The following is a 20,199-nucleotide window of genomic DNA, read 5'->3' on the forward strand; positions in this document are numbered from 1 at the left end:
TTGCCCCCTCTCGCTCCCCACTGCCCGTTTCCCGCCTCTGTCTTCCGCCCCTCCCCCTTTGTCTTCCGCCCTTCCCCCTCTTTCCCTCCCTGCTCCGCTTTTTCGTGCAGCTTGGTTCTTGCAGGACCCTCCGTCTTCGCTTCGCCCTCAACTCAGCTTCAGACTCTGATGGAGGTTCCTCCCGCCCCACCTCAGAGGGACTCTTCCGCAGCCCCCTCGCCCACCCCTGAGGATACCCCCATCAGGCTTTCTCTTTCGCCAGAAGAGGAAGCGAGCCTCGCCGCAGAGGTGGAACGCCTCCAGGCACATTCCACCATTTGCCGTATAGTTGGCACTCGCCCTAGCAGAGGGGAGATCCGGGATCTTCTCCAGGTCCGCCTTCTTGCAAATGTGGGCAAGATCCTGGACGTTCAGTTACTAGGCCGCGGACACTACCAGATTGAGTTCGAGACAGCCCAAAGCGTGGCCCAGGTCCTAGCCATGAGTCCCCTCGACATCAAGGGCGCTCGGGCCTTCTTCAGACATTGGCAGCATGGTTTCAACCCAGCAACGGCCGAGCAGGGAGAGCGCCTATTCCATGTCACAGTTTGCTTTCCTGGACTTCGCCCGCGAGTACCTTATGCTCCTTTCTAGGATAGGATCATTGGTGGGCTCAGTGCTTGAGACTGGCCCCACAGCAGCTTCAATGGTGGCTAGAGCAGCTGGCCTTCCTTCGGTCAGAGTTTTGGTTCTTGACATCTCCTCCCTTCTGAAGGTCGTTCAGTTACCTAGGATAGGGGGGGGGATGGATCGATCAGAGAGTGGAGTTTTCGGGGCTCCCGAACCAGTGTTTTATATGCAGGCAGGTCGGCCACCTGGCCAAGGCCTGCCCTCGCAGGAGACCCCGACCTTCACCGCAGCAGCAGACCTCCGATGGCCCGCCGCCCACAGATGCGGCGGCAGGCAGCCTACGGGACACCTGCTCAGCCCACAGAGACCTCTAATTGGCAGCTTGGACAGGGGCGCCATAGAGGGAGACAGCCACAGCAGCATGCCCAGAGACCGACGCAGCAGTAGACACAGCCTCAGCATCATTGGGTTCCAGTGAGGAACAGCTTTGCTCCCCTCCAGGAGGCGACCCCAACGTAGACTGAGAATCAGGAGATGCCAGCACCCTCCCCTTCTCCTCCACCCCCCCTCCCGCCTCGCTTCCACCCTCGCCTCCTCCCGTTCCCGCTCCCGCATTTTCAGCGTCTCCTTCCCCACTCCCCTCTACCCCCCCTCCTCCCCCTCCACTCGCCTCAGCTCCCCGGGAGGCACTGGCAGTACCCTGGCGCTCACCTGCAGTCCGGCGGGCACTAAGCACCGACCTTGCTCGGGCACCGCAGAGGAGACCTACCATGCCGATTCATGCTTCACGGATATCCTCTATCCGCAGTCGGCTGAGTAGTCTCGACACTAGACAGCGCTCGGAGGCTTTTGACTACTCCTTTACACGCCTTTTTGGAGCGGAGGGCCCCCATGAGCCAGCACCCATCAGAGTTCATGTGGTGATACCTCCGGCTCGAGGGGAGGAGGCACTTGATTCAGCAGTGGCCTTCTCCTTCCCTCTTTGCGGCACTAGTGACTGGGAGTGTGGACTCTGGATCTCGCTCTTAGTATTTTGAGGACACAAGCAGTTGAGTTTTCTCACCATGTGAGCAATTTGGAGATGACAGACGTGATAGGCCGACTCTGGGAGTTGGCACATTTCTTTGATACAGGGAGTGCGAATGCCTTCGGGAATCCACACTTGGTGGTTCGCATAGTGGCAGACCTAGCGCGAGACCCTGGCTATGTATGCATACATGAGGTTTCTCTCTCCGAGCGGGAGGCAGTCACTATGGGACACAGCCACTGGCGCCTGGTCCGAGACTCTTGCAGCACACCGGGTGGGCAGATTCGTAGCCGCTCGGATGGGGATTACTCTCCATCCAAGCCGCTTGCAAAGGCCCGTCATATGGCTGAGACAGCCTCCACCTCAGCAGGTCATCCATGAGGATCATCTCATGGAATGTACAAGGCCTTGGCGCGGCGCACACTATGTACGTTATCGTGGTTGTTTGAGGCAGGAGCTTCAGAGATGCCTGGTTGGGGGCAGTATTGATATTCTGATGGTGCAGGAGCACCATTTGAGTGAAAGCAGGATTCGGAGATATGGTTCGGTGATGCTTGGTAGATGGAATACATTTTGGTCTGCAGGTTTTGGCCCCTTGGGTGGGCAGGGAGGAGTATGTATGGTCATTGCGGATGTATGGCGGCAGGCCATTGTGGATCGCGGGGTCATTGTGCCTGGTAGAGCGCAATATGTTATTCTGAGGATGCACGATGAGCACTTTGGTGTGCTCGATGTCTATGCGCCCAATCATGCTAGAGCCAAAGCAGAGTTCTGGACCCTTGTTACAGATGCATTGCCCGAGGCCGCACATTGGTGTGTCGGGGGAGACTTCAACATGCTTGAGGACCCGACCGATAGGGTGGGAGGCAGTCATGTTACAGTGCACGGCACGGAGCTTGCAGCTTGGGAGCGATTTTGTACATTGTGGATCACTGATGCATGGCAGCATGAGGCTCTCTCCCGTTCTTAGGACAGTCTTAGTTTTTCTCGGTCCGATCGCCGGCACGGAGGGACTAATCTATCACGGATTGATCGCTTCTATGTGGGCGATAGGTTCGGGGAGCGTGGTGGCTCCGTTTTCATGCTACTCAGACAGGATTCGTCAAGGAGCGTAGTATCCTTGACAACATTTTCACCTTCTGGGAGGCGACGGCCCGAGCTAGATTTCTCGGTGAGGACTTGGTCATTATGCTTCTCGATTTTGAGAAGGCATACGATAGAGTCGATTGGGTTTTCTAGAGGGCACTATGCTTCGCCTGGGTTTTGAGCCAGACTGGATTCGAGGAGTGGTGGCTCTATATTCCACAGCTCGTAGCCAGGTGTTGATGGCAGGAGGACGGGGGCCGAGTTTTGAGTTGACCAGATCAGTTCGTCAAGGATGCCCTCTCGCCCTGTTCCTTTTTCTTTTCTTTGCAGAGGCTATGAGCATGTATCTGACAGCAGAGGAGGTTGGTTTGAGAGGACTCCAGCTTCCAGTCAAGGGAGAGGACCTGCTCGATTTTGAGTTTGCTGATGACACGGGATTGTTTCTGCATGGCCAAGAGGCCAATCTACAGAGGGCAGAGCAGTCGCTACAGGTTTTTGGTGTGGCTTCGGGAGCATTGATCAATTGGTGCAAGACACTGGCTTTTTGGATCAGTAGCGCTCCCGCTCCAGCATGGAGCCCAGACCCGGGTTTTAGATGGATTCCTCCTGGCACAGCAGTGCGGTATCTGGGATGCCAGATTGGACTTGATTTGTCACCTGAGCAGCAGATCACCCCGCTTCTTCTGAGCATTCGGAAGAAGCTTTTATATTGGAGTACAGCTCGGCTATCCTTGGCTGGGAGGGTGGTGGTGACAAATCAGGTGCTTTTAGCGACTATGTGGTATATCACGTCTTGCTGGATTTTCTTGAGCTCTTGCATCAGCAAAGTACAAAGGCTGATCAGGAACTTTCTTTGGTCTGGGCGAGATGGTCAGCCAGCCCGGGCTAAGGTTGCTTGGGCAGTTATTACTCTTCCGCTGGCCCAGGGGGGCTTGGGCATTATAGATCCAACTGATCAGAGTAGAGCCTTGTTGGGGAAGCTTATTGTTCAGGGACTGCTTCCAGGCGATGAGCCTTGGAAGGAGCTTCTTTTTCAGCGGCTGTTGGCTAGAGCTCCCCCAGCAGGGGACACTTGGGCACCAGAGATTTAGTGGATCTTCACAGAGATGAGGAGGACAGGCCTCAGTAGAGGATGGGAGGACAGATTTGCCTTGAGTATCCTGCGAGCTTGGGAGTTGCTGAGACCGGGGCTTTCTCAGAGACCTCCCACTTGTGATGAGGAGCGGGCTAGACAGCCGCTCATCTGGAGCCCCGCGGTATGCACAGAGCAGGGTCATATGCTGGGTTCTCGGCCTCGTCTAGCTTGGGGACCATTGGCGGCAGGCCCAGCTCGCAGTTTTGGAGATTGGCAGGCCTTTTGCACTCTCCCGGAGGAGATCCAGGCGGAGAGGCTGAGTCACTTCAGAGGGGGGCTGATTATGCGGGATGACATTCAGGAGGCACTCACTGAGGAGTGGTTCACGCCTTTCGAGCCAGCGGCCCCACGGTGGATGGGAGCCTTTACACAATTGGAGATCCTGATTGCTGTCAGAGCTTGCATTGAGGATGGTAGATGCCTCTACTATGAGATACAGGATGAGGCTAGACTTTAGAGAGTGGAGGCGGAGTCGCCTTTGGTTGCAGAGTGCATCTTTCAGAGGATACGGGTAGTGGCCACCGCCGCTTCTCGGAAGTGGCATATTGATCCAAACCCTGCAGATGTGGACTCTGATTGGCGCATATGGGCATATGCTGCGTGCCACTTGGCCTGGCTCCAGTGGGACCCTGGCAAGTACGAGTGGCATGATCCTTATGCGTCCCACAAGGCCACAGAGATCACCTTTTTCCAGTACACTGTTCGTTTGGGGAGGCATATTTTGACTACGAGGAGGACGGTCTTTCCAGCTGCATCGGAGCACTGGCGGCTTCAGGGACTCTCACAGGAGTTCCTGGAGGATTTTTGGACCAGGCTCTGGGCTAGCAGACACGCACGCAGGATCTTGGCTTTCCAGTGGCTGGTTGCCCACAAGGGCTCTGCAGTTGGCACCTGGCTTGTCTACAGTGGCCTTCCGCCGGCCTGCATCGGATATGGCCACCCATTGGAGACACAGAGACATTGCCTATGGGAGTGTCCACAGGCCGGCAGCATATTTGGCTGAGGATGCTGCGCATTTTGGCCCCCCTCTCTCCACAGGGCATGTATACGTGGGGAGCCGCTGCTTGGTCGACTTCGTCCAGGCCAGCTCTGGGATACGAGACGGAGCAGGACAGCCAGGCCATCAGATTCATTGGGGGCCAGTCTCGCCTTGTTCCTTCACCGGATTTCTCAACAGCCGGCTGGACATAGGAGAGGGATATACGATGGGAGCTCCTCAGCAACCTCACCATATGGTTCACCTGGAGAGCCCGTTGTTTCAGGGCCTTTAAGGGGAGACTGGAGCCACCACCAGAGACTGTTCGGGCTATCTGGCAGGAGTTGATTCACACCCTGCGAGGACAGTATGACTGCATCCGGGGCGACTCGGATCGAGCGATCTTGCGGCGCCAGGCCTTCCACACCACTTGGCGCAGCGGCCCTTTCTATACTCTACACACGGATACCCCCTGCTGGCACTACAGGCCACCTGTTTGGATTTTTCCCCCTCCTATTGTATGATATAGCCTCTCAGTAATTTGTATTTTTATTTGTATTTTTCTGCACCTAGGGAGAGTCTCTCTAGCTGCCTTGATTGGATCTCTGCTCTGCCTTCTTATGAGGAGGAGAGGGGGTTTTGTAGCCTAGTGGGTTTTTTTTATAACTAATGAAAGGATCTTTTCTCGGAAAAAAAAAAAAAAAAAGATCCACGGTCTACAGGTAGTTTTTGGCAACGTGTTTTTAGTTTGAGTAGCGGTGATCATCCACAGACTGATGGTCAGACCGAGAGAGTCAACCAAGTCTTGGAGGATACGTTGAGAGCTTATGTCGAGGAACGACAGAGCGATTGGGAAAAGTATTTACCTTCATTGGAGTTTGCGTATAGTTCACACATGCATTCCTCTACAAACTTTTCTCCATTTGAATTAAATTATGGATATAATCCATTGATGCTAGGTACAATTCGATTACCTCAGAAGACACCCAGTGAAGTTGAATTTAACTCCCATCCAGATGGGAGTTAAATTCAGCTTCACTGGGTGTCTTCTGATCGAATTGTACCTAGCATCAATGGATTATATCCATTGATGCTATTCAAATGGAGAAAATTTTGTAGAGGAATGCATGTGTGAATTATACGCAAACTCCAATAAAGGTAAATACTTTTCCCAATCCAATAAAGGTAAATACTTTTCCCAATCGCTCTGTCGTTCCTCGACATAAGCTCTCAACATATCCTCCAAGACTTGGTTGACTCTCTCGGTCTGACCATCAATCTGTGGACGATCCATCTGGCTAGCAGCCCCTTTCCTCTTGGTCCTAGGAAGATTTTCTTCTTTCAGTACTAGGTGGGCTTTGATCCAGTGGTGGAGGATCAGCGCCTTACCCCGGTCTCATTACAGTTCCCTGCTCTTCCTCGGTGTCCTATTGGAAGCTTTTAGCTTCCATAGGGGCATCCTTTGGCCAAGTTCTAGAGGTAACAATCCTCCCGAGCTCTCCCGCCTCACCTTCCGCAGCCGTTACCGCCACTCTTGATGGTGTACCCCGGGTCCTTGTGCTTGTTCCTGATCCATCGATTACTGATGATCATGTTATGCTTCAGAGACTTGACGGATCTCATTTCCGCCAGAGGATGGAGATTGTAGGCAGACCTGACCAGTGTCGGATTTGTCGTCAAAACAGGGTCACATTGCTAGAGATTGTCCGAGATCGAGGGGCCATGCTAGGAGGCGGCGTGGTCCTGCCCATCAGAGGCCTTCTACAGATGCCGAGACTCCAGCTGCTCTTTTGCCACAACAAACCACACAGCGTTGGGTTGTGGTTAGGGATGGCAGGCACCCTCGGACCCCCGTACCTGCCCCTTCACCCACACTCCCTGTGGAGCACCCTAACCCCTATGCAGCTCTTGCCTCACAGGATGTTGATCCTTTTTTGGAGGATGAGGCCTTGCAGGCACATGATCTGGATCCCTCACAAGAGGATGCTGCATTACAGTTACAGGATGATTGCACCCTTGAGGATGATGTTGCACATTCGCATTGTCATGGTACCTCTCCAGTTCTGAGGACTAGCCCTGGCTTTTCCCCGGAGTAGGAGAGAGAGGTAAGGTTTACATCATCAGATTTTCCCTCCCTTACCTATGCGAGACGTACTTCCGCCTCTAAAGGGGGTCCTTTGTCAACCACGAGATCTAGTCGTTCCTACTCTGAGTCTTTATGAGGATTGTCTCTTGGAACATTCACGGTCTTGGGGGTTTTTTTCCGCATCGACGGAAACAAATTGTAAAAACCCAGCTTCATTGTGCAGTCACAGGTGGACCTATGGATATATTGCTCTTGCAAGAGCATAAACTGGATGCTAGTCAGTGTGGTAGATCAGGCAAGCTTCTCTCAGGACACACCTTTTGGTCACCGGCTGTTGGTACCAAGGGTGGTGTTTGTATCTCTGTTTCAGCTTTGATCTTGCCTTGCATCATTGGACATGGTGTCATTTTGCCTGCGAGAGCGAAGTGGATCCTTCTTATGCAGGGTTCTACACGCATTGGTATTCTCAACCTCTATGCTCCTAACCATAGAGGTGAGAGGATTGCCTTTTGGAAATCTCTCACTACATTGATGCCTCTTGCCGACCATTGGATTATTGGTGGGGATTTTAACATGGTTGAGATGCCAACGGATAAAAGAGGTGGACATACTTTTATCACACATGTGCCCTGTCTAAGAGGCAAGAGGCCTTGGACTTAGAAAGGGCTATTAGACGTAGATTGGCTGCCTTGCAGAAAGAGCACGAGAAACATCCTCATGCTCAACGGGTTGCAGATTCTTCAAACATTTCTTTGCTTCTCACGGCCCATCTCATGCTAGAGATAGTGTCAGACAGTTGCAGGATTCACATGGCACTCTTCACTCAGATCCTTTCATGGTTAGACAGATTGCCACCGATTTCTACTGCCAGCTTCTTAGTGCTGAGCCGTATTCTGATCTGAGACATAGGGCAGGTTTGGAAATGCATTGCCACATTTGATCACCGAGGAGATGTGTGCCACTCTGGATGCCCCTTTTTCTATGCAGGAGTTCAGTCATGCTCTTCATGCCTTACCTCATGGTAAGTGTCTAGGGAGGATGGCCACATCGGCTTTGCAGGAGATGTGGGACACAGGTTCTATACCTTCTTCTCTCACTGAGGGGCTTATTTATCTTATTCGTAAGAGCGGGGATAAGACATTGATTGGCCAGTGGAGACCTATCACCTTACTTGGGACTGCCTATAAGATTCTTGCTAAGCAGTGAGCATCAGATTGCAGCCAATTTTGCAGGATGTTATTCATGATACCCAGAATGGATTCTTACACAGCAGGAGCATCTTTGATAACATTTTCTCGTTTTGGGAGGCCGTCGAATGGGCTAAAGTGAGCAATCAGCCCTTAGCCATTCTGCTCTTGGATTTTGAGAAGGCATATGATAGAGTGGATTGGGACTTTCTTGAGGGTACTCTTAGTCATATGGGCTTCTCTCCGACATGGATCAAGGGAGTTTCATGCATGTATCGTGTTGCCCACAATAGAGTTCTTGCTTGCGGTGATAGAGGAGAGCAGTTTCAGATTTCTCGCTTAGTACAACAGGGCTGCCCATTAGCCCCTTTATTATATATCATAGTTGCAGAGGCCATGAGCATCTTTCTCCGCTCCACTGCTGGTATTTCAAGATTGAGGTTGCCTCTTCGTAGTCATGAGGAGTTGGTTGACTCTAAGTTAGCTGATGACGCAGCCCTGTTTTTGGAGGCTTCACATATATGCTTATGCTCCTTCCGGTAGCACTAGAGGAGTTCTGTTTGGCAGCAGGAGCACTCATTAATTGGCACAAATCTATTGGTTTTTGGGTTAGTGATTCACCGAGAGTTGATTGGGATGTACTGCTAGATATTTGGGATGCCAAGTTGGGATTGATATTTCTCCTGCACAGCAGTTTGCTCCGGTACTTATGAGTATCCGGAAGAAGCTCCTCCATTGGAGCTCTAGGAGATTAGATTTAGCCTCCAGAGCTTTGGTGGCTAATCAGGTTTTGCTTGCCTCAACTTGGTTTATTGCCTCTTGTTGGTGCTTCTCTCGTGCGTGCATTGGCCAATTGCGGAGATTGATCTGCAATTTTCTCTGGTCGGGCTTGGATGGCACCTCAGACACTCGTACCAGGGTTGCTTGGCTCACAATTATTCAGCCCAAAAGAGGAGGGGGCTTGAATATTATCGATCCGGATGTTCAATGCAGGGCGTTGCTTTGCAAACTTGTGGTCACAGGTTTCCTACCAAGTATTGAGCCGCCTTGGAAGGATTTTTTCTTGCCTCAGATTTCCAGATGTACACCTAGGGTCGGGAGAGACTGGATGCCCAACACAATTTTTTTGTTCACAGAGGCTGATATTAGGGCACCATCTTCCCCTCTTATTGCAACCACTGTCTAAGCATGGAGAAGCATGAGATATTTTTTGCGACAAAGGCTTCCTAGGTCTTTGGACGAGGCTGACCGACAACCTATTATGTGGAACGAGTTCATTAGGGATGAGGCTGGTCGGCCACTTGGTGCATCTCGTTATATGCAATGGTCAAGATGGGAGAGATGCGCATACACAGATCTTGCTTGGAAGACCTTTAAGAGTCTTCCGGAGGATCGGAGAGTTGCATCCGCTCAGCATTTTAGGGACTCTCGCATTCGTATTGATCAGATTGATGCAGCTATTCCACATGAGTGGCTTTCTGGGACCTTTCACAGAGACTATCATCCGAGTTGGCTGGGAGTTTTTTCGAGGATAGGCATACCTCTGTAGGTTATTGCTCTACCAGGCCAGGGGGATACAAATTTCCTCATGTATTCTATCATGCCTGGTGGGAGATTGAGGAGATGTAGTATGAAGGAGATCATACCAAACACTAGGCTTAGTCCAGTGAGGATTGTTGGTCGCTCGGGGAAGCACTGGTTCATTGACCCTTCTCCTCAGATAGTGACTCATGGCTCTTGGTGTTTGTGGCTATATGGTGGCAGTCCCATCAGATATCTTCAGTAGGATCCAGGAGAGTGGGAGTGGATTGATGCCTTCGATCCTTTGAAAAGCCTTCCTTTTTTTAGTTTCACTGTTCGGAATGCCAGGCTTCTCCTCACTCGACAGATGCATAGGATCCCTACTCTCAGGCCTCATTGGGAGAGCTATGATATTTCTCCAGTGATACAGCGCAGATATTGGCATAGACTTTGGCACTCATACAGAAGGAGCCAGATCTCTCATTTCTTTTGGTTATTCTTACATGGTGGTCTCCCCACCAATCAGTGGAGATCAGTTTTCGGTGTAGCGCCTTCCTGTCCTAGATAAGCGGCAAATTCTGAGTCCGTACAACATTGTCTATGGGGGTGCAACATTGCACAGCAGATTTGGGGTCCTGTAGCCCAACTTATGGGCAAATTGAGTGGCCGAGCCATGCATGTGACTTGGGGGGCAGTTGCTTGGCTCTCCCGTCCAGTCCGCAACTTTTTTATGAGGGCAGAGGTACAGATTCTGTTTTTTTCATTCGTAGAGATATTGCCCAGCATGGTTTATTGCAGGATGTTCCTCACTCTGATTATACACCCCCTAGACAGAGGATTGACACCAGTTGGGAGATTATTGCCAGTATTACAGCATGGCAGATCTGGAGAGCTAGATGCACGGAGGCTATTGAGGGTGTCCAGATTTTTGGGTCTCAGTGCATTAGTACTATATGGGGTGATATCATCCACTTTCTTATGGCTACTTGGGCTCGCATTCAGGGGCCCTCTCGTTCTGCGCAGGCGAAGCATGTGATATTTATGCGGGAATGGGACCATGGCATCTTCTTTTCCTCTAGTACCACAGGTCTTACATGGCATCATGATGCTCCTCAGTGGTTGAAATCACCTTACATATTGGGGTGATTCTATTCTCTTCAAGCTTATAGCTGTGATTGTTGTATGTTTTTCTCATACTTAATAGAAGTCTCTTTCTGAAAAAAAAATTAGATAGTGCTCGTGATTATATCCATCGGGCTACGGATAGAGCGGTTAGGTGTACTAATCCCAAGCCGATAGCTCGTTCTTTTCAAGAGGAGGAGAAAGTGTTTCTACTTGTTCCTCAAAGGAGCGAGACACTTCGTGCGGGTAAATCTACTTAGTTGTCACCTAGATATTGTGGACCATGGACGATTTTGAAACAAGTCGGAGATGTGGCTTATAAGTTAGACTTACAACAAGACTGTTGTGTCCACCCAGTATTTCATGTGAGTCGATTGAAGCGTCATCTTCACAACAGAGATGATTTAGTTGATGGTATGATTGCTTTACAAGAACCTAATCAAGAAGATCAAAACAGATCTTGGAACGAAGAGTAAGATGATTGGATAATCGTATTCCTCGGGAGTTCCTTGTAAAATGGAAAGGACATCCCTTAACAGATGCAGTTTGGGTAATGGAGTTTTAGTTTCGTAAAAAGCGTTATCCTCAATTTGTCATCGAGGATGATGATTCCTAAAAGGGGGAAAAAATGTTATGACCCCTTACACTTGGGACGCGTACACACTGATACGCGGGGTTTACACGCTAGTAATGCATGGGACACACGGACGTTGCGTGGGAAAACCAACGGCGTCATACTTTTGCACATCATCGCTTATAATAATACGTGTGAACGGGTAACGTTCATGGGTGACAGTTGTAGACCAAAGACAGTGGCACCCGCCGGTTCGCGGCCGGCGGTCCAGTTCGATACGAACGGTTTCGTTCGATTCAGGCAGTTCGGTTTCGGTTCGGTCAAATCCAAGTATCCGTTTTTTTAATCATTTTTTCTCGTTTTTGTGGCTGTTTTTTTTTATCGTTTTTTGACCATTTTTCTCGTCATTTCTTTAAATGGACCGTACCTCCATCGTATTTTTATTTTCAAAATTTAGCGGTGCATTCCAAGACCATATTTGAACATACCGTACCGAATCGAACTTTTCATACCTGACAGTATCATGGATTACCAGTGGGGACACAGGGGGCGCATGAGTATGGTGTGTGGCTGGTAAGGTACACACTGGATGCCCAGGGTCAGTGGTATATATAATGGTTGGGTGGTTAAACATGGTATGCCAAGCTAGGTTTATTTTAGCTATTTTTGAGTTCTTCTTCTTCTCTCTCACATTTTTTGCAGAGACTAGATTCACAGAGCTAGAGCTCCATGGATGCAGGCTTGAACCATCATGCATAAAATGAAAAGATTATACCTTTCCAATAGCCAATAACCAGTCCAAAACATTTTAGCTCTGAAAATAAGAGATTTTGTCACGCCATACGAAGAAGAGATGCATCAAACACCATCCCCATGCCAAGGTCTTCAAGCTGTCCATTTCTAATGCATTTTGGAGAGGATATGTAGGTAAAAACAGCAAACCCTAACCCTGATTGAGGGCTCGCTTTCATAAAAATAGCTTGTAGAAGTGTGCTAGAGAGTAGTAGCAAGGTAGCTACACATGGCAACATGGTGTTCATGAGGTAAGAGTCTCCATAAACAAGAATGAGAGAAGCAAGTACCATGGAAAGCTAGTATGCAGCTATGGAACACAAAAGAAGCCTCCCAAAATGAAAAGAGAGTGCTCCAATTTCTAGTTTTGAGGTTTCAATGCTCTAGAATGGAAAGAGTAAGCTCCAAATGACAAGTGTAAGGTGAAATGACAAGTGTAGAGACACTTGTCCTATTCTAGATGCCACGTGTCCCATTCTAGATGCCACGTGTCCTTATTTGTGAGGTGATTCTTCCATAACCTTCTATGCTAAAAATATCTCAACTGGTAAAGAATTTGACAAAGGTGCTTTAGTAAGTCTCAATCTTTGTAAAAATATGAAGGTTTTGTCGCAAACGGAATCGACACAGGGTCTACCAAAAATAGCAACTCTCCTAGATTCTAGGAATCCATCTTTCATGTGCATCAAAGTATTGGATGATCCCCCTATTAGAATTGTGCATCTCAGTGTTATGGGACTCTGCCTATTTATTGGGCATTTTATCTATTTTCACATGGATTATTTGTCTTGGGCCAGTCGGCCAGCTTCATCACGTAGTCGGCCAGCTTCTAGCCTCACTATATAAGGGCCTCTCATATTCACTTGTATTTCATCCATTCCCTTGCACAAGTTCAACATTCTCTTGTTGGCTATTACCATTGTAAAGCTTCAAGCTATTATAAAAGGTAATCTTGTCCACAAGCTCTCTCTACTCTCTCTCTCGTTTTGTTTATGCTTCTGCCCGTGCATTCTCCAACATGGTATCATTCGCTTGGGTTCAGGCTGCTCCATCCTTCTGCAAACTGCTCCCCGACTTCTATTTTGCTGTGCGTTTTGCTTCCATAGCTTCTCCGGCTGGCAGATCAGCATATTCAGTTGCTGCATTTGCTGCCTTGCTGCGTTTTCTGGTCCAGCCAGCCCTCTTGCTGGTGTCGGCCAACCCTACAGGCTGTGTTTTCTCTTTAGGCGCAAGCGTTGGAATTATTGGCTGCATTGTCTGCTTTCAACATCATTTGTGGTGAGTTTCTTACATGTGGAGTTGCTAGACAAGTGGATGTACATCTTCTTCCTCCACGAGTCCCTACCCTTCCGGTAGGAGGTTCCCGATGGTTTCTTGGACTATTTTTTTGCTGTCCAGCCTCTATCTCTCTCAGATTTGAGAGGGGGCTGACTGGTTCTGGAGCCTTGCTTCGTTGGAAAGCACTTGAGAGAAGTCTTGGAGAGCTGAGTTTTGTGTTTCTTGTTGCGGTGGATATGGCTCCCCCTGTATGAACAAGGATGACAAGTTGAAAGGACCCAACTATGCCCATTGGAAGCTTCAAATGCGGATCTGGTTCATCCACGAGGGTTTGTGGGATATTGTTCAGGGCACTAAGAGGAAGCCCGAGCATCCTTAGAACTCTAGGAGGTGGACTTAGGATCAAGACTGGGAGAATCGGGCCTCGAAGGTGCATTCAGTGCTTGTGCAGACCATAGAGGAGGTCTCGCCGGCCGTTCAAACTCTCACAGGTATGGTCTAAATTGGAGGATCTCTTTGCTCGAGATTCGTCGATGAGGACAGTTACCTTGCAAGGGCAGCTCTACAATTTGTTATTCCCTAAAGGCAGTTCCATGCAGTCATTCCTCATGAAGGCCAAGGTTATCCATGACCAGTTACTGGCTGTGGGTGTTGCTTTTTCCTCTGCTCAGCTATTTGCACTTATCCTCACCAAGCTTCCCCCGGACTATGATGTGATTTCTCAATCTTTGTGGTGCCAGGTCACATCCACTCAGTTGGATTTTGATGATCTTAGCTCCCTACTATTAGAGGAAGAGTCCATCCTCGTCTCATAGGGTAAGTTGAAGGTGTTAGTCAACAGTTCTGACTAGGCACTTTCCTCAATTCAGAAGAAAGGTCGGAGTCACTGTATCTATCCAAGGATTGTTTATCCAAGAAGAAGGACAAGACCAAGGGAAAGACTTCATCTCAGAGAAAGGGCAAAGACACGACACACGACAGTGATACAGATTCTTCTAGTACCATTTCTAGGACTCCCAGAGCGCTCCCGTTTTAGGGGGACCTAGATGGTGTACTTCTCTAGTATACATGCAGTTTCCCCCATGTGCTTCCAACCAGAGGAGGCTTGTGGGCGGGAGAGGGGGCTGATTACAGCTCCACTTACTGGTGCATGAGGACCGTGATTCGGAGTTCCAAGCATTAGACATCTGGCAAGACATGGTTATCTTTGGTGTAGCAAAGACTATGGGCTGGATTTGTTCCGAGTTCATTGTTCGAGGCTTTTGGGACGTAATATGTTTTCCGTCCACTGTTGGGGATTATGGGCCCGGTGTGTCAAGCAGCTCATCATCTATTTTTGGAGTTCACTGCACACTTGTGTGGGAATTCGTAGCCAAGCAAAGTTCCTTGCTGTTCGTGGTGGCATCTTGTTTCGAGGAAACAGGTTGGTGGGTGCTCTCTCCGAGGTGATTCCAATATTCGCGGTGCTAGGGGGTCCATGGTTGCATCTTCATCAACTTATCTTCTTCAGACTCTTGCCCACTCTGAGCTATAGAGGGAATGTTATCTCAGTGTTATGGGACTCTGCCTATTTATTGGGCATTTTATCTATTTTCACATGGATTATTTGTCTTGGGCCAGTCGGCCACCTTCATCATGAAGTCGGCCAGCTTCTAGCCTCACTATATAAGGGCCTCTCATATTCACTTGTATTTTATCCATTCCCTTGCACAAGTTCAACATTCTCTTGCTGGCTATTGCCATTGTAAAGCTTCAAGCTATTATAAAAGGTGATCTTGTCCACAAGCTCTCTCTGCTCCCTCTCTAATTTTGTTTATGCATCCGCTTGTGCATTCTCCAACACCCCCATTCTCAAAACTTGTACAATCATGTAAAATTGGACGTCCACAACCTTGCCATTTGACCCCTTTGCACAATGGAAGATGTCCAAGCTCGTGACATTAACCTAGAACTTCAATGGCTATGGGACTTAAGGGTATTCAGAATGCTGTGGCTAGGGATTTCTTAGCAAAAATGCATCAGATGCTAGCCAAAATTACAGACTCTATGAGGAGTGCTCAAAATAGAGCATGGTTTTATGCTGATAGACAGCGTTCACCGAGGGAGTTATCCAAAGGAATGCTGGTGTATTTGTGAATACCTAAGGGTTCAAAGACACTACCGATGGGGAAGATTGGGAAGTTATCCCCTAGATACTGTGGATCTTTTTGGATCCTTAAAAACATCGTAATAGAGGCAGCCTATAAGCTAGAACTGCCGCAAAATGTGAAAGTTTATCCAATCTTTCATGTCGGTAGACTGAAAGAGATGCTAGGAGCTGAGGATAGCATTGTGACTCCTTGGGAGCTTGTTGAGGTTGAGGACTTGTCCTATGTTCCACATGAACCGAAGGCAGTGATGAATTTCAGGGAAAGACAAAAATAAGTTGATCCCTAAGTATAAAATTAAGTGGAAAAATAGGGGCAGAGGAGAACTCGACTTTGGAGACACTTGCTAGAGCCTAGTTTACAGCACAAGTTCTCCGGTTTTCTTGCCTAGACAAAATTTTTAAATTTTGTTGACTACACGATAAAAACCCTAAGGCATCACTATATAGTGATAATTGCGGCTATAACTAGCTAACCTGCTATAGATAGCAAGCCAATTGTATCTGCCTGCTATCTCCTAATCCCAAGGTCCCCTAACCCAATTGGATGAGGCCCGCTAATCTAAGGATTAGCTCTAGGTACATAACATACTTCCCCTCCTTATACGTTTCCACTCAGTCGTGCGGTGCACTTTTGATGGGTCTGTGTCTGGTCCAGAGTTTCTATTCCTAACGTGGACATGGTAGATTGTAGATAGTCTTGCCGAGGGACCCTATGGACAGGCAATGACCTTAGCCCTTGGCTCGGGGGTGGATCGAAATATTGATCTACAATTGGGTGGTGAGCTTGCCTGCACCTCTTTTATTTTGGTTTTCTCTAATTTTGTTTGAACTATGTTTAGGAGATCTTGTTTAGACAGACATGTTATTAGAGATTCATTTGTATTACTTCTTTCTTGTACATAATACAGAGAAATGCAACACACCACGCATAGAGCAAGAGCCCCCCCCCACCCCCCAAGAAAAAAAACCGTTACTCACATTTATCATAGGACACATGTGTAAAGTCACCATAAAAGGGCCTACCACACTGCCCTCTGCCCCAGCCTCCCTCAATTGGCTTCCCGGTAGGGGAGTTCCCCCGGCCCCCAACCCCCCCCCCCCCCCCCCCCCCCCCCCCACACACACACACACACACACACACACACACAAAAGCTCCCCCAGATTCCTGACCAGCCAGCTTGGCTCCTCACACCTTTTGGCCACCAACAGCTCCCAACACAGCAAACCTAGCAGACACCGATCAATCCACCGCTTCTTCGACTCCATGAAGACAATCATCACCTCCAGCTCTCTCCCTGAGGCCCCTAGAGACCCTTCTTCAAGTGCCTCCTGGTCAAGACGAGCTCCTACGTTGAGGTGATAGCACCTCTTTGTGTCTGTGTGGTCATTCATCACTCTCACCCCACTGCGATGTTGAGGCCTTCCTACTAAGTGTTTCCCTGGGAGTGTGTCAATGGATACCACTATCCAGGACAATTCTCCAAGTCTGTGACCTATGCCTCACGAACGGCATCAACCAAGCCTGAGCAACAAGAGTGGAGCTCAATTGCTCCAGTTAAAGGAGCCAGATGGCTTGTATGATAATGAAGACGCAGGCGACACACCCCTTCATCTTCCTCTACGTTATCTTTGGGGGGATTTCAAGTACATACATTGCACGGGCAATCATTCTGCAATTGCCCGGAGTCAGGCCAATGTCAGCGTCGAGTGGTCTTTCTTGGAAACGCACATCTGCTTCCACCTGGAGCGCCTCCATTCCAGACAGACTGTCACTACTCCCCTTCCAAACCAGATCCAAAAACCTCACGAACCAAGGGGGACTCAAGCAGAGCCAGCAGCCTCTTCGCCTAGGCATGATGATCCACAGGTGGACCATTCGCTGCCTAGTTGGCACATGTACCATAGCCTCTTCCTAGGCCCTCTCCCATGTGCAGGGGCGGTGGCACCTTTTGTTTTCTGCCCCAAGAAAGGCTCATCCCCCCCTCCTCCTCTTCTCCCTTTTTAGCATTGTACTCTTGACCTCCTTGGAGAGCTGTAGTTCGCTTACAAGCGGACATCTTTATTTCAATTAATAGAGGGATCTTTCATGGGGAAAAAAAACACTAGTCACCTATTTCTTAAAATCCACTACTTACTTCTTGAGTCACACTATTTTGACAGCCAAAAAACACGATTACACTTGAGGCTACCAAAGGTAGGCAAAGAAACAAATAACAGACTCTTCTCAATTTACAAATATAAGACCTGACATGCAGAAGGGAAATAAAATCTCCTTGGACAGCACCAAACGCAAGTGCTGAAATTTCCATGCATCATTGTGATTTTAGAAACTTCATGACATACCCATAAGCTGAATGTCTAACACTAGAGAATTCAGAAATAAGGTGCAATATTGTGATGACACAAGTTAATGGATTACTAACCTCCCTCGGGAGCAACCCATACAGCTTCTAGCCTCCCCAAATCTGGTCCAGAAAATGTGACTACATCCTTTGAACCTCTCTGGAAACGATGATGAGTTGGTACCCCCGGCCACAATTCCTTGGTTTGATCACAGGTGAAGGCTACCTCACTAGAAACCAAAGGAGATATTCTGTGGACAAAGCATCTTCCATGTTCTCCAATGATTGCCAACAAAACACCAGCATTGAAATCAGAAATGCCTGAGCTATAGTCTTTGCTGGTTGTCATAACAACCTGGAAGTATGATCTGCTTGAACCTGCATCGATACAATCCCTCAAGCTGCTGGGTATGGCATCCTTTTTTGACACTAAGCCTTCCTCTTGAACTGGCAACAACCACTTTGGCTCCATAAAATTAGCCCTCCCAAGTATCTGCATTCTCCCCCCTGAACAAGTGGTGACAGATGTAACATCTACAGAAAAATGCAACAAGAAATGCTGGCAGAAAGTTACATGCAAATAGAAACTAAAAATTAAAATTCACAATAAGTTATAGAGGCAGTCTACCAAAGAAAGGTTCACGAATGCAATGAAAGGAAAAGGTGCCCTTTTACACCTCTGGGGTCCTCAAATCATAAGAGTATATGAGACATATGGATATATAAGCATGTTGGTGCCTGATTAAGCTTATCATCCATCAGATAAAAGATATGAGCCTCCCAGAATATGGATGCTGTTATCCAGTGGCTACAGTGGGTGTATCAATGTATTGTCCATGTGACTTCCTACGGGTCATGAATGATGACTCTAGTAAGCCCCTTGAGTGGTGAGACAAACTGTGGGTGCTTCCAAGCTGTACTTGTGGGGAGGGAGACAATCTATGCTCAGACCATGTGAGGAAAATCAACCTTGGACATGCACTTTGCATAGAAGCACCAATCACCTTTCTAAATGCCGGATGCATCCTTTGCTGATATAAAGACACGCTAGGCTAACAAGGCCAAGTCTTTTAGTAAATGCCAACCCTGTGAAACCTTATTGAAAGGAATTTGGGCTTAGGGAAGCATGGCCTTTGTGCATAACAACTGGGCATGGTTCTACGTGTCACCCGTGAAGTCTATACAAAGATAACCCACTCCACAATAGTCATACAGCACTGTGGTCAAGGGCTCCAGTCTCATACTCCTGGCTAGAACACACACCCAGCAAGGGTCATTTCAACTTCAACTTCACTTCAGCAGATGCCAGAAAGAAACCTACCGCATCAGTGTAACTGTAGCTCCATGGTACACTTGAGAACCTTCACAGCATCATAGAGCAGTGGCACCATTTACCTTAGGACTGTCCAACTTTGACATTGTTGGTTGAAGTGTGCATCAGCAGGTGTGCTGCTAATGGGCACCAAGCATTCACAGGACTACTTACTGGTAGACATAATGCAAGAGGTTATCCTTCAAAAGCTATTACCCTCTCAATTCAAGCACATGGTTAGAACAAAAGAAATGAAAATCTATATGTAAAGCAAGAGAAAGGGTTCCAAACTTCACCTCTCCGCGCTGTAGTTACATTCACTGTATGCATGATCCCAAGCTTGCTCCTTTGTGAAGATGTCATCCATATGCTCAATAATGGTGACCAAGAGTTCGAGAGAATATTTCTGCAATAAGATGTAGCAGCTTCATGCTGACAAAAGGTGTAGGCTCCCATGCTTAAAACTGACTGAAAAACAAAAGAAGTCTCACAAAGAATAGATTACTTTACTTGCTTGATTATAGACATAAATATGGAGCAAAAGCAAATGCATTTAGGATTATTGACATAGATATGAACATAGGTACACAAGTTGCAAACTTCAATTGTAAAGCACATGCATTCTGTAAATTTGATCACTATTTGAGAGGCTTGTCACTATCTTACCTCTTACCCAAATTTGTACAGCACAAACTTTCTTTCCAGATACAGAATTTTAGTAAGTAAAACAAAACTTGCAAGAACAAGAAGCCATTCAAAAAGGAGGACAACCACCACAATAATATTTCACTAATGCCCTTTTTTTATATTTGATTTAAGTTTTTGCTTCATTTATCTATCACGTAATCAATCCACACCTTGGCACATGTGGGAAATCTGTGCCCTTCCAGACATTGGACAAATAAGGTGTGCGCCATTCATTTGATACAAATTCCCAGATTCGTGAGCCCTTAGGGTTTTTAATGTTTGAGGTTCTTCCGCTCACTAAGATTAAGTAACCTTA

General features: G+C 48.1%; 1 protein-coding gene across 4 annotated transcripts in view; it reads right to left on the reverse strand.

Moving 5' to 3' along the window:
• LOC147629116 (Lipase/lipooxygenase, PLAT/LH2 family protein) overlaps positions 1-19,538 on the reverse strand; it is a 50,699-nt gene extending 31,161 nt beyond the window's left edge. For 2 of the 4 annotated variants that reach the window (XM_086812365.1, XM_086812368.1), the window contains exons 1-2: positions 19,493-19,538; positions 17,966-18,418 (exon numbers count right to left, since the gene is read on the reverse strand). In XM_086812365.1, the coding sequence (XP_086668491.1) occupies positions 17,966-18,418; positions 19,493-19,526 (487 nt within the window). In that variant the 5' untranslated portion in view covers positions 19,527-19,538. Of the gene's footprint in view, positions 1-17,965; positions 18,419-19,205; positions 19,370-19,492 lie in introns of all 4 variants that reach the window. The other 2 variants (XM_086812367.1, XM_086812366.1) reach the window with 2 other exon arrangements.
• Positions 19,539-20,199: the final 661 nt, after the last annotated feature.

The sequence above is a fragment of the Cibotium barometz genome, chromosome 18 (assembly GCF_041138505.1).
Source record: "Cibotium barometz isolate CiBa-2024 chromosome 18, ASM4113850v1, whole genome shotgun sequence".
Classification (NCBI taxonomy): domain Eukaryota; kingdom Viridiplantae; phylum Streptophyta; class Polypodiopsida; order Cyatheales; family Cibotiaceae; genus Cibotium; species Cibotium barometz.